Here is a 12,945-nt window from a genome sequence, read left to right on the forward strand (position 1 = left end):
ATGACGAAAGAGAAAACTCAGTGGAAGGAATTCTTAGAGGCAGTGAGTACTCTACAATGGGTGATCTCCTTTCTCCTCTTAGGTAAGATCTAACTACACTTACTGGTTTTGAGTTTGCATAACATGACACTAGAAAGTATGTCAAATGATAATTGTTGCAATAGTTACAATAGCTCACCTATTCACAAATTCGGAACTGAATCTGAAAAAACCATGAATATGTATCCGTGCTAATTTAAGACGTCTCTTTTCCTTCAACATATGGACTCCGGTACTGTCCAACTGGCCACAACAAGGAGTGTCTTGTATTATCTTGATGGTGTGCCTCATGTTTACCTCATTGTGGCCGCTCTCCACTCTGTACTTCATATGGCTGGTGATGGACTGGCAAACCCCTGAAAGAGGTAAAAGAAAATACGTCACTCAAGCATCCACAAAAATGGAAGAATCCCAAGTCTCAATTCCACACTACATTACATGATATTTACCAATTACAAGCAGGTTCTGAAGTGGAGTGACTAATAAAAAAGTACTTCAAAAACTCAGTACGTACACTACGTATCTGTTTTTGTGTGTTTTTGATGAACTATCTCCCCCCCCATGCTATTGTATAATTTCCTGTTGGTATAAAACAGTTACATATTGCCGTGTTCCAATGTCATACATATTCTGTACAGTATATATTATATTTATAGTACTGTTTTTGTAGTTAATACATGAGAAATCAACATACTAAACCATTTAAACCAGAATTATAGGAAATAATACATCACTTTAAACTGCAGAATTCCTCTGCCAAATATACTTCAACAGACAACATAGTGCTTTTTCCAAATATTTGATACATACTGTTAACAGTTAAATGTGTAGTATGAAGGATTTCTAATGTCTCCATCAGGGGGCAGGAAAGCAACATTTGTGAGGAGGTGGAGGGTCTGGAACCACTTCAGAGATTTCTTCCCAATTAGAGTAAGTTTCCCTTTGTATGCGTCAGATTTGCTGTTCTCATCTAATTTGAATACATTTCGTTGAAACACCAGGGGACAGGGATTTAATGTGGCTGGCCAGTAGCATGACTAAGTAGCCTTGAAACCCTTAAAATAACTCCCGCCATCATCTGCTGATTCTTTATTACGGTAGAATCACATAAAGAGCAAAAACATCTATAAGATAAAAACCTTTATAAGCATGTGTTTTTAAAATCTCTCAATCAATGACATAATATTCAGTGAAAATAGGTTTGGTTTCATGGTTAACAGCAGAGACTGACTGATCAACTCTGTTAATCCTTCATTTTCTTGCTCAGCTGGTGAAGACGGCCGAACTGAATCCAAACAAAAACTACATCTTGGGCTGTCATCCGCATGGTATCATGAGTGCTGGAGCCTTCGCCTGCTTCAGCACAGAAAGCTGTGGCTTCAACGAGGTGTTTCCTGGGATGCGAGTCTGCCTGGTGGTCCTAGCAGGGCTTTTCAAGATACCAATCTTGAGGGATTACTTAATGTGTGGAGGTATTTATGGCAATGTTCAACTAAAGTATTGAACTACTAACATCAGCCATATCAAACCTTGTTTAAACACAATTGAGACTGCAAATGGAAGACAAACAATATCTACATGTGATTGTTACCGTCTCACTTTGTCTGATCAGGTCTTTGTCCAGTCAGCAAACCAAGCCTCGTCCACCTCCTCTCAAAGAGAGGTAAGGGAAATGCAGTGGTGATTATAATAGGTGGCGCTGCCGAGTCTCTGGCGTCCTCTCCTGGAGTCAACGCAGTGGTAATGAAGCACAGAAAGGGATTTGTCAGGGTGGCTCTTGAGTTTGGGTGAGAGCACTCTTAAAAACACACAGGAAATGAACAGTTATAAGTGGATGTCGTTATACTCACTGGACACACTGACATAACCGCCGATGGTTTTCCACAGGGCTGATCTGGTGCCCATTTACTCATTCGGGGAGAATGAGCTTTTTCAGCAGGTGGTTTTCTCAGAAGGCAGTCTGGGTCGGAGGTTACAGGACCTGTTTAAAAAGATTATGGGTTTTGCCCCGTGTCTATTTGTTGGTGAGCGCTTGGCATTCCTGCCCTACAAGACTCCAATCACCACCATTGGTGAGTGTTTCATTATTCTGTAGGTGAGGCTCTGTTCCTGTACTCTGCCTGTTTTATTCTGACGCTCTGCTTCTTCCAGTGGGAAGTCCAATCTCAGTGCCAAAGCGCGTCACACCTACTGAGGAGGAGGTCGACCATTATCATAGGCTTTACATGGAGGGCCTATCCAAGTTATTCCACGAACACAAGGTCAGCTGTGGGCTTTCTGAAAGTCACAAGCTTCAGTACATTTAGACATTTCCCTTCCAAATGAACTGTGTAGCTGTCTTTATTGGCTGCTTATAATGTGGATCTAATGTAATGACTTCATCTTTAACAATAGATTGATCCTGCAGGTTTCTTTCTTCATACTGCACTGTCTTTGAAAATATTTAACATGAACATGTGCCTTGAATAACTAAGACATGAATCCCATTATGTGTTCACAAAGCACTGAACATTGGCGTCTCGTTACGCTATCTTGTCAGGAATTTCACAACATTTAAAAGTGTAGTGCATTTATAATTTGATTTCAGTCGCTGAACATGTGTGATGAAAAGACATGCATGAAATAAAAATCATTGCTTATGCTAAATTGGATTAGCATGTTTTCTCCAAGTAGTTCCTATAGAATCAGATAGTATGACCGGACCAACTTCAGAAAAAGAACTTTTGGACATGGCGGTATTGTTATCCTAATATGGAATATTCCTTGTACAGTCACTGCAAAGCTTCTGCGTTGTTTTAGTTGGCAGCTGTGTCAAATGAGATGGCCAGCACACATGCACATGTGTAATTCATTAATTACCCAGTAGAGGGCGACCATTCTTTGCATCTGCCAACCAGAAGGGTCGAGGAAAAAAAAAGCACCGTCAGAAAAAAAACTCATTTGAAATAAATAAATGTAAAAAATGAATGTGTTTTCTTTTATTGTACAAAACGTTATCAGCCCCTCTGAGTTACAATTGTGTTCAATGTTAACCTTGATCAAAAGTTCCTACATGTCATACATTTTATCACTATCCTTTAAAGTGTGACTGGCTGCTTTTCTGAATCATTTTGTTGCTAATCATACATCATTAAATGCATATTAATGTAGTTTGATCACAACTTTATTGAGGAAACAATTTACAACGGAAGTTTGTTCTTGTTGCACAAATATCACAAAATAAAATATTTAAGGAAAGAAAAAATCTAATCACTACAAAAGACTAAAAAGAAAAACACAAAGAGACGACGGAAAGGGCCAAGAGAAACTTCTAAAAGAAGTCCATGTCATCTGGAGCATCCAGGTCACGGTATTCAACGATGTTGCGTGGATCACCGCGCGACATTCTGAGGTGGTTGAGGGAGCAAGAGAAAATAATCCGAGGTAGAAGAAAAGAAATGATCATTTAAAAAAGGTTCAACATTTTCTAAAAGCATAAAATAGAGACAGTTCATAGCAAAATAAAGATCACACGTACGTATGGTCTCACCTGAGGTTGCGTGGCTTTCCCAGGTAGCCACCTTGTCCGCCGCGGAAGTTGTCATAGTTGCCCCTGCCTCCTCCATATTGGTTGGGAGGGTAGGGAGGTCCACCTGTTGAAAAGAAGGACTCAAAATCAACTCAAAACTATTGGGCTGATTGACAAACACTGCAGTAACAAAAAGAACAGCAAGAGAACATACCACCATAGCCCATCAGTGGGGGACGAGGCTGCCCAAAGCCCATTAGACCCTGAGGACCTTGAGGACCTTGAGGAGGAAATTGCATGCTGGGAGAAAGCAGACCTGTAGGCCAAAACCAACCAGAGGAAAAAAAAGATGTTCATATTGTTGTGGACAAAATGTGACCGCAAACCGAGTCAGTCTTTGTTGAAGTACTAAAGTCCTTGATTATGTGTATCTGTTTAGACATAAATGTTGTGTTTAACCTGACCTGGGCCTGGAAGAGGAGGAAGTTTCATCTCAGGCAGCGACGGTCTCTTAGCATCCATCAGGAAATTATTGAAGAACACCACCTCCTTTTTCACTTCATCAATTTTGTCCCCATGTTTGTTCAGGATGTGCTTTCGTACAAAATCAGGCCCCTTGAAATGAATGCAAAATGTCTTAGCATCACATTAAGAATTAATAACTTCTGAACGCAATGAGATATCAACAAAGTGGGAGATATCCTTTGATCACATTGAGCCAATGATTATCCACAGAAAATTTCGTAAGAAATGGACCCAGTGGAGGAATGGGCAAAAATTAGTTTTTTACTAAATTCAAAATGGCGGAAAATCTAATTAGGCGCATTTTAATTTCACGGATTACTTTTTTGTAGAGCAGTCCCACCCGGACATGTGTGTAAAATGTCAAGTCAATCGGCCATAGTTGGCAAAAACCGTGGACTTTCAGCCTAAAGGGGGAGCTATAGAGACATTTTCTCAGACTTTTGGTCGACACCCAAATTAGATTAAAATTTTCGCTGAGTCGGATGGGTGTGCACATTTTGAAGAATGTAGGTTTATCCCAAGCACCTCTTTTCCCTGCGCAATGGTGAATAATAATAATAATAATAAATAAACATTCGAAAAACAATAGGTCCTCGACTCTGACTACGTCAGTGCTCGGGCACAATGACAATGAAGTATTACAGGTAATGTAAGAAAAGCAGCAATTAAAACATGTCAAACTTCTGCAGTGATTTAGTCAAAATCAGATAATAACATGCTGTGCTGTCCTGAATACTTAGTTTAACAAGCACTCACCTTAAATTTCTTGCCACTTAGTGGGCAGAGCCATTTGTCCTTCCCCAGCTCTTGAGTGTTGGCATTCACAAACTTCTCAACCTCCTCCTCAGGATCCTTGCGGCCCATCTTACCTGCCTCGTCCTCGGACAGGATTTCTTTTAAACTAAACAAAGGGCTCAGCTTCTCCTCCATCATCTTCTGCCATTGTTGCACTGTTGAAAGAAAGAAAAAGTACAATGAAAAATGGTGCATTTCAACTCCAGCACGTAAGGCTAAACAGGAACACACATTTTTAGTTTATTATTTACTTTCACTCTTCCCACACAAACAAGGGAAACAAGCTGACCTTCTCCATTTGTGATGCGGTTAGGCGGGATGGGTCCACGTACATGGATCATGCCACAGCGATTGGGCATTTCATCCTCACTGGGGTATTCACAGGTGTTGTAATAGTCGATTGAATGCACAATACGCAGATACAAGATCAGACGATCCAAAACCTGGAACAAAGCAGATGCCAGAGAAACTTTGCTAAGACTGCATTTATAGATTGTATTCTGTAATTGGCCAGTCATAGCCAGCCATCTGAATGACAGACAAATGGAGAATTGAGCTGCATGTAAATTCATAACTGCGAGAGTCAAACCTTGGCTAGTTTGTCATCCCTCTCCACAGTCGTCTCTGCCGGGTTTCCTTCCTTGGTGCTCTCCTCAGAACTCATCCCGCTGCCCGAGCCCAGGAGCTCCTCCTCCTCAGCGCTCACCTCCTCGATCAGGTAATCTGTGATGTTCTTCAAGATGGGGTTCTGAGCCGGCAGCTTTTCAACCACACAAATGTGTGATTCAGTTACAAGATCAATCGTGAACAATCGATTTAAATTGTAATTGCCAATCAGTGGCTTACCTCTATCCTCTCTCTGTGCCTCTCTTCCTGGGACTTGGTGCTCCACAGGTCTCCTTTCTCATCCAAGGCATGAATGAGTTTGGCAGCCAGCTTGATGTCGTTGCGGAGCACCTGCTTGTGCTGAGTGATGCCATTAATATTACGCACCCTGCGGGCCAGATCCCTGTTCACCCCCGGTGCCAGTTCACAGTCACGCAGCTGTTAACGGTAAGAGAGCAACACAGAGTTTTAACAGCCTCAACTACTATTTGGGAGATCAGTAATACAAACAGGTGCAAAGGACTATCCAAGGCTCCATTAATTCCATCATTTTGAGATGAATTTAGATTCTTTGTTTTTAATACAACAGACAAAAACTGTAAACTTATTTCATCATGATAATAGAAAACGATAAAGAGGAAAAACAACATTGCAGTCTACATTAGTGTTAAGGCATTTTAAATGAGAACAGAAGGCCAACAACACATGCTGTTTCTGTCCAAAGTAAGTAATAAACCAACACAAAACAGGAAACAACTCAATTCATCAATTATAAAAACACATAATGCATACTATGCTGCAAATTACAGTCTCTTGAAAACAGTCGTGTCAATAGCAGAGCCTGGCACACTTACTCGAATATTCTGAAGGTTCCAGCAAACCTCTTTGATGTTGATGCTACGGTCAAACGTCACCCAGCAACGTCTGAAAAACCTGAAACAGCACAGGGTTCATTTGATATTATTGTGCACCCGTGTGAAGTCTCTTGCTTCACACAACGTGTGACTAAATGAATCCAACAAACATCATTTTCAGATAAAAAAGTTAAAAGAATGCATTTTCTTTTTTTTTTAACCAACCTGCGCTCCGGATGGGGGTCAGACAAGCACACACGCAGAAAGCCAGGGTAACGCCGGCAAAGCTGAGAAAGAAAAACATCAAAGCATACTGTGTTTAAACAAAGACACAAATTATTGAGTGACCTCAGTGATTCTACACGTCCCGGTCCATTAAAACCAACCATCTGCCACCTGTGTTCAACTCACAGCAATAATCTCAGCCTTTGAAATCGTGGGAGCGATGCTCCTCATGAACAGAGAGCAGGTCCTGTGGAGAGGCCGCGGTCTGGGAGAGTCCTCTTTGGGTTTCTTTTCTTCTTTGTTGTCGGCTTCAGCATTCTCCTTTGGTTTCTCCTCTTCATCGTTAGATGGGAGAGAGCAAATTGGGAGGACAACATTTATTACAAATACTGGGAAAATAGATACTGTACAGTCTTCATGGGGAGACAAATCAGACACTATGAATTTGACTCCTCACCTTCACCCTCCTCTTCCTCTTCGTCCTCCTTGTCTTCCACCTCTTCCTTCTTCACAGGTTTATCAGAGCAGTTGGAATTTGAGTCTGAATCCGAGTCAGAGTCACTCTCTGAGGCACTGGCTTCATCATCGCTGTCTCCACTGCGCTTTCTCTTTCTTCTCGGCTGTAAATGAAAATGAGAACAATTAGGGCTATTTGGTTCATTTCTTTCTCTTGCTAGCAAATCATTTTAATAATGGAAGCAACACTCACTTTCTTGGGTTCAGGCATTTCTTCTTTGGCAGCGTCTTTCTCTGCCTCCTCTTTCACAGCCTCCCCTTCTGCTGCAGCAGCTCTTTCTGTGCTGGCAGAGTCGCTCTCCTCCTGTCGCACAGTTTACTCTCGTCAACACAGAAATATCTACTGCCTGGCGAAGACTCAGAGAACAAAACATACCTTCTCATTTTTGTCTTTCTCCACTAAAGGTTTGCGATCACCGTCTGAGGATTTGAGGTCTTCTCTCTTGGGAGGTTCAGCGGCCCCAGCAACAGACGCCAACTTCTCCCTTTCTTCCTCCTCTTCAGATGGCAGGTCCAAGATGCGGATATCATGATCCGTCCCTCCCTCCATCTTTATCACAGCTGAAGGCAAGCAACAGGGTATACGGTTTATGATGAAAACAGATGACGATGTCTTTTCCTTCAGTATTAGTTAGTATTATTAGTTATTATAGTCTCACCTGCATCCAGAACCTTGATGATGACCGGGGTCTGTTCAATGTCCAGGGAGACATTATCAAACCAGCCGTTTTCCATCAGGAACGTGAATACATTCAGGCGGTTGTGCAAGGCACCCAGGGCCTCTGCCTTCAGTCGACTGGCCTCATCTGGGTGATACTTGGACCTGAACCTGTTTCCAGAGTCAGGGTCCACAAAAAAGTTGGGAGGGGATGACGGGGGTTGGGATGAACGAGATGCCAATGTTAGAGAACAGAAACGCATAGTGTACATCTATATCGCAACTGTATCATGAGGTTCCAGTAATATGATCCTGACATATGATTTATATGCAGACATATGATTTATATGCAGATTACAATTTATTTTATTTTTTTTAACCATATGTTCAACAAAAAAGACATTTGTAATTTCAGATGTTTTTGATGGTAATTTAAATATCTATACAGACCATCATGATTAAGATTATGATTTCTGTATTTTGTATAGCCTAGTGCTGATGTTAGGTTATTCAGTGTATGCATGTCTAGACTTTGTAATTATTAGTGATTATTATAGCTAATTATTCTACATTTGAAGAGATTAACTCACCAAAAAATAAGGAAAAAACACAACAGAGAGATTATGAAATGAAGCATTCACATTCAGCATTTTACATTAAAATGTTGATCATTGAGTGGACTACAGTTACCTTTTTCTCTGCCAGTTTATTAACAAATAAATAGAGAGGGGGTCTCTTCTGTGAAAATGCGCTCCACTTCACCCCAATGGTGTGTCTGTTTACACACAAATTCGGTTTTGGGATTCGATTTGATCCAAACAGAAAAAGAAAGTAGCGTGGAAAAAAGCATAAAAGAAAAAAAATCTCCATGCGCGAAAGACTACTTGACTGTCTATCTGAAATGCCTGGTACTGTGTGTCTAAGAGACACTGCATTGTGCGCAGTGCATGCCCTTGCTGGCTAAGACCGATTCTTGCGGATGAGTTCCACTTTTTCTCATCTTCAAAAAACGCCGTCAACGTAGTAGTAGGAAGGGAAGAAAAATGGGTTATGGCAAAACAGAATAATTTTGCATAATACCTGTGAAATAAGCAACTTAACATGCATTTTACAACTGTGAATCTTGAAAAGGTTAAAACACTAATAAAGAAAAAGAAAATCCACCCAAACAATGAGGATAACTTTTAGGTCAAAGCTACATGTAACTGTACAAACAATTTAGTTAAATATTCAGTTACATGACTGTGAATAGCATTTAGAGAAAAGTGCTTTTATAGATTTACTGCATAACATAATGAAGAAGGCAGGGCTGTTACACTGGTATAGATATACTTTATGTATGACTTCATTTAGTCAGCCATAGGTTCTCTCAACACCCATGAAACCCTCTGTTCAAACTCTTACAATGCATCTATAATTAAACTAAACAATTCACTGAGGTTGCATTTGGGTGGATTTTCTTTCTTTATGAACTACAAGTGTGACAAAAGTTATTGGTAACAATCTATTGTTAGCCTGGTCCAACTACATGGGTGGAACTGTCCTTGAGCTATTTGGCAAGCAACTGAAACATGCCAAAAAAGGCTCAAGTAGGGGTATAATATTCTCTTGTCAGGATTGTTACAGCAACTATTTGACTTATGTGTCAGAGGAATAAGTAGCTCAATTCCACATGATACACAAAACCCTTGGACCAAGCCCATACTATGTCCATCTAATGTAACAATTATGTAAATGTCAAAGGAGAGAAACTGTAAAACTTTGATTGATGACAATCACAAAATAAATGACTACATGGTTGTCCATTGATAAGAATGATAGTAATGCAGCTATATGAAAAGCTACTAATGTGCATTAAATGTAAAAGGCAACTGATTTCGTACCACTCTTCATCTTTATGAGCCAAAAAGAAGTCCTGCATCTGCTGCCGGCGGAAGTCGATCTTGTACTCATTGTAGCGTTTGACTGCCTCAGTCTCCTCTACTGAATCATCCAAGGACAACAGGAACTCTTTAAAGCTCTTCATTATGGGAGGGGGTGGACCTAAATCCATGTCATGGATGTTACCGAGCCTAATGGAAAAGAGACAAGTCGGACAGAGTTTTGGGCACGTAAACAAAAATATCGGCTTTTTATATCCAATGCATTAACTTGTGTGATGAGAACAAAAATACACATTGTGATTGTGCTGAATGCATGTTCTCTCTCGTCTTTCCTTGTTTTTCATTCTACCTTATGTAAAGTCCATATCATTGCATAATTCATATAGTTTGAGGTGAAAAAAGCCATTCTTACTGTCAAATGTTCGTTTTCTTCGGGCCATTGTGTTATGTTAAACACATTCACATTAACATTCACGAACCGACATACATAACAGGTTGCGGGAATTATCAGAAAGTTAATATTGAATCCCTAAAGACGTGAAAACAACATTTAACTTCATAACTCAGGCTCACTCAATCCTGATTCCATTACTAACCTCGCCTGGATAGGGATGCCATGATGAGGCTGCATGAGGTGCAAGTCAGGATGACCCCAGTGCTGTGGCGGGCCATAACTTGGCCCTCCTCCTTGTCCACCTCCTCCTCCTCCCCCTCCTCCTCCTTGTCCACCACCTCCTCCTTGTCCGCCGCCACCACCACCTCCACCATAACCCAAGTCGTACCCCCCACGGTAAGGCTCTCCAGCATGGTCATCCCTACCAGAGACAGATAAAAGAGCATTAGAACAGCAGATAACAGTTGCAAAGAGTGTTAATATTTGTGTTGCAGGGCATCTCACCAGTCTCTTCTCATGCGTTTCTGCTGCGGACTCATGTCGTGTCTGGGTGGGGTAAATCTCTCCCTACGACCTCTGTCATAATCCCGGTACTCTCCGCGGCTACGTCGTTCCCTACCCCTATCCCACTCTCTGGAAAATTAATTTCAGGAAACAACAGGAAAGAAACATTCAAGTTAAACAAATACTCCTAACTCAGCTTCACTCAGTGAGAGATGGCACCAGAAAGCCACCATTTAGTGGCATTCTGCAGGTTAGTTGGAGTTGAGATGTCTTCATGGGCTTTAGCTGAATCCCACTCGACTGATAGTCCTCCGAGCACACATCTCTCCATCTTACCTGTCGTTCCAGTCATCCCTGCGTCTGTCTTCTCTCTCTCTTGAACGGTCATAGTCACTTCTCTCCCGTCTGAATTTGTCCCGTCTCCTGCGATCATACTCATCGTCACTGTCTCCCATCTCCACGGAGAGAAGACAAAAAAAAGTTAATTTAAGTCATGATTTGTTGTGGTAGGATTGTCGTTAACACTGACTGTAATCTTAGTCATAAAACAAAAGCGAACACAACTTTCGACCATTAGGGTTTGAAACAAGCAGCCAGGTGGTAGCCAGGCACTAGGACACCAAGGACCCAAGGGTACTGGCCCACAGCTAGGGTTTAAAACAAGGAGCCTGCTTGTAATCAGGTACTAAGACACTAAGTACCCAAGGATAGTGGCCCCCACAGTTAGCGTTTGTTTTAAGTCAGTGTCTTGCACAACCACATTTACTGATGGAGTTTGACATCCAAATTACCAACGATTGTAAGACATAATACATAAATAAAAAGCTCAAAGATATGAATAAAGGGGATAAAGCGGATTCTAAAGTCGAAACAGAGGGAGAAGTTATTGTAGTGCGGGTTAGCTACCGTTAGCTAACATGCTACGTTAGCTAGCTAGAAAACAAACATGCTCGTCCCTTTATGCAAGAGACCATTCGTTTTCTCGTTTTTTTTAATAGAAGAACAATACTATTTTGTTAGTTTCACCAACCGTTATACAACACAAATGAGTACATTGATACCTTTCAATCACTATTAGATTATGTGCGTGTTCTTCCTCCTCTTTTCCTTGTCTTCTTCGAGATGTTAAGGCGGCGGTAATCAAGCAATACAATGGCTCATTACCGCCACCTACTGGGAGGAAGTGCGGAGGGAATTGTATTATTTCCCCCCTTAAAGTAACGTTAATCCACATTGTCTAAGTATTTCATCATAATTCACTGTTTAATATGTTTACACTGATTACACATTTTTAACCCAAGAACCATTTTTTGAATGGCTGCACCATTTGATCAAATGTAAATAGTATATTCCTTTTAGTATTTTAGGGAAGGCCTAAACATTTTAATAACAATTCAATTAGATATATTTGGTATTTTTGTGAGCAATTTTATGTTGCACAGCAATAGTTTCTAATATAGGCTGTGCGGTTTAAGATGTTGAAGCTCGCACCATTCCCCTGTTCACTTTGGGGATATCTGATCAGCAGAAGGTGTGCAGCGGCCTGGGTGATGGGGAAATTTAAGGGAATAGGTAAGGCTATAGAGCAGATGTGTGTGAGTGTAAGATATCTAATAGATCACTACGACCTGAGGCAGGAAAGAAAGGAACTGTTGGGCAGGCAACTAGTCATTACCCAGGCCAACGCAAAGGTGTGCATTTCTATTGTGACATATTGATCCTGGGGAAAACTCAGTTTGCTTGTACTCTGTGTGATGCAAATAAACCTCACTCCTTCTGTTTATTGAGGATAAAAAATGCTGCAGGACTAGGGAAGATCGTCCAAGGTAAATCAGGCAGATGTATTTTTCTGGAATTGAGTTACCTTTCAAAAACATTAAACGTTAGTATATTTCGGTTAGATCGGTTGTTTGTATTATATACAGATCCAGATGGCTTTAGATCATTTATTCTAGAGGCATTATCCAAAACTCAGACAAGGGGGAGGATTTGAGTTGCTGCAAGAATGGTAATTGTCCCAATGAGGGTTAATGTGAGACATTTGAAAGAGCCACAAACACAGATTTGTCATGCTACAATTTTCATCCGCCCACTCCAAATAAACCTGAATCTGGACCCTGTAAGATCCTCACTTTTAAATTGGTGTTCCCATAGGAAAATTGCAGATTATGAACATTCACATAATTATAGCATGAGTTGAATTTTAGAATGATCTTGTTTACAGGCATGTCAACCAATGTAGTAATGAGCTAGTTGGACCACCTCAGAAATGTGTGGCACGTGGAGAGGAGTTCCCTTTAACGAGAATCAAGACTCACAGTGATGAATGCATGAGGAATTGCTCTACAGAACTACAACATCACATCTGTCATGCACAAGTAGTCGTACATGAGACTTCAAGCATTAGGCTCTGGGAGTCTGCCAAAAGATGGAAAGCA

The 12,945-nt window shown here is 41.0% G+C and overlaps 2 protein-coding genes across 3 annotated transcripts; one reads left to right on the top strand and one right to left on the bottom strand.

Moving 5' to 3' along the window:
* mogat3b (monoacylglycerol O-acyltransferase 3b) lies at nt 1–2,345 on the top strand (the record flags this gene model as incomplete). The annotated part of the gene is made up of 7 exons (XM_079236412.1): nt 1–82; nt 297–404; nt 899–969; nt 1,307–1,511; nt 1,652–1,826; nt 1,927–2,111; nt 2,191–2,345. The coding sequence occupies 7 exons, from the start codon at nt 1–3 to the stop codon at nt 2,343–2,345; spliced, it is 981 nt and encodes a 326-aa protein (XP_079092538.1).
* A 676-nt stretch (nt 2,346–3,021) lies between these two features.
* srrt (serrate RNA effector molecule homolog (Arabidopsis)) lies at nt 3,022–11,589 on the bottom strand. Of its 2 annotated transcripts, XM_079234686.1 has the most exons (20): nt 11,569–11,589; nt 10,844–10,962; nt 10,508–10,636; nt 10,206–10,424; nt 9,610–9,798; nt 7,728–7,897; nt 7,445–7,629; nt 7,262–7,372; nt 7,010–7,172; nt 6,739–6,887; nt 6,553–6,614; nt 6,328–6,406; nt 5,714–5,911; nt 5,457–5,627; nt 5,157–5,310; nt 4,829–5,022; nt 4,012–4,162; nt 3,762–3,863; nt 3,557–3,671; nt 3,022–3,425 (listed from the first exon to the last, which is right to left on the bottom strand). In XM_079234686.1, the coding sequence occupies exons 2-19, from the start codon at nt 10,960–10,962 to the stop codon at nt 3,565–3,567; spliced, it is 2,652 nt and encodes an 883-aa protein (XP_079090812.1). In that variant the 5' UTR covers nt 11,569–11,589; the 3' UTR covers nt 3,022–3,425; nt 3,557–3,564. The 2 variants fall into 2 exon arrangements, with proteins under 2 accessions (XP_079090812.1, XP_079090811.1); XM_079234685.1 differs by lacking the exons at nt 9,610–9,798; nt 10,206–10,424; nt 10,508–10,636; nt 10,844–10,962; nt 11,569–11,589 and having other exon boundaries at nt 3,569–3,671; nt 7,728–8,601.
* Between the last annotated feature and the right edge of the window lie 1,356 nt (nt 11,590–12,945).

The sequence above is a fragment of the Taurulus bubalis genome, assembly GCF_910589615.1.
Source record: "Taurulus bubalis genome assembly, chromosome: 2".
NCBI lineage: Eukaryota > Metazoa > Chordata > Actinopteri > Perciformes > Cottidae > Taurulus > Taurulus bubalis.

Coding starts and splice junctions, on each gene's coding strand:
- srrt (XM_079234686.1), bottom strand. CDS start 10,962: ATGGGAGACAGTGACGATGAGTATGATCGCAGGAGACGGGACAAATTC. Junction 6,888..7,009: donor AGAGGAAGAGGAGGGTGAAG/GTGAGGAGTCAA, acceptor CTAACGATGAAG/AGGAGAAACCAAAGGAGAAT. Junction 3,672..3,761: donor CCCACTGATGGGCTATGGTG/GTATGTTCTCTT, acceptor TCTTTTCAACAG/GTGGACCTCCCTACCCTCCC.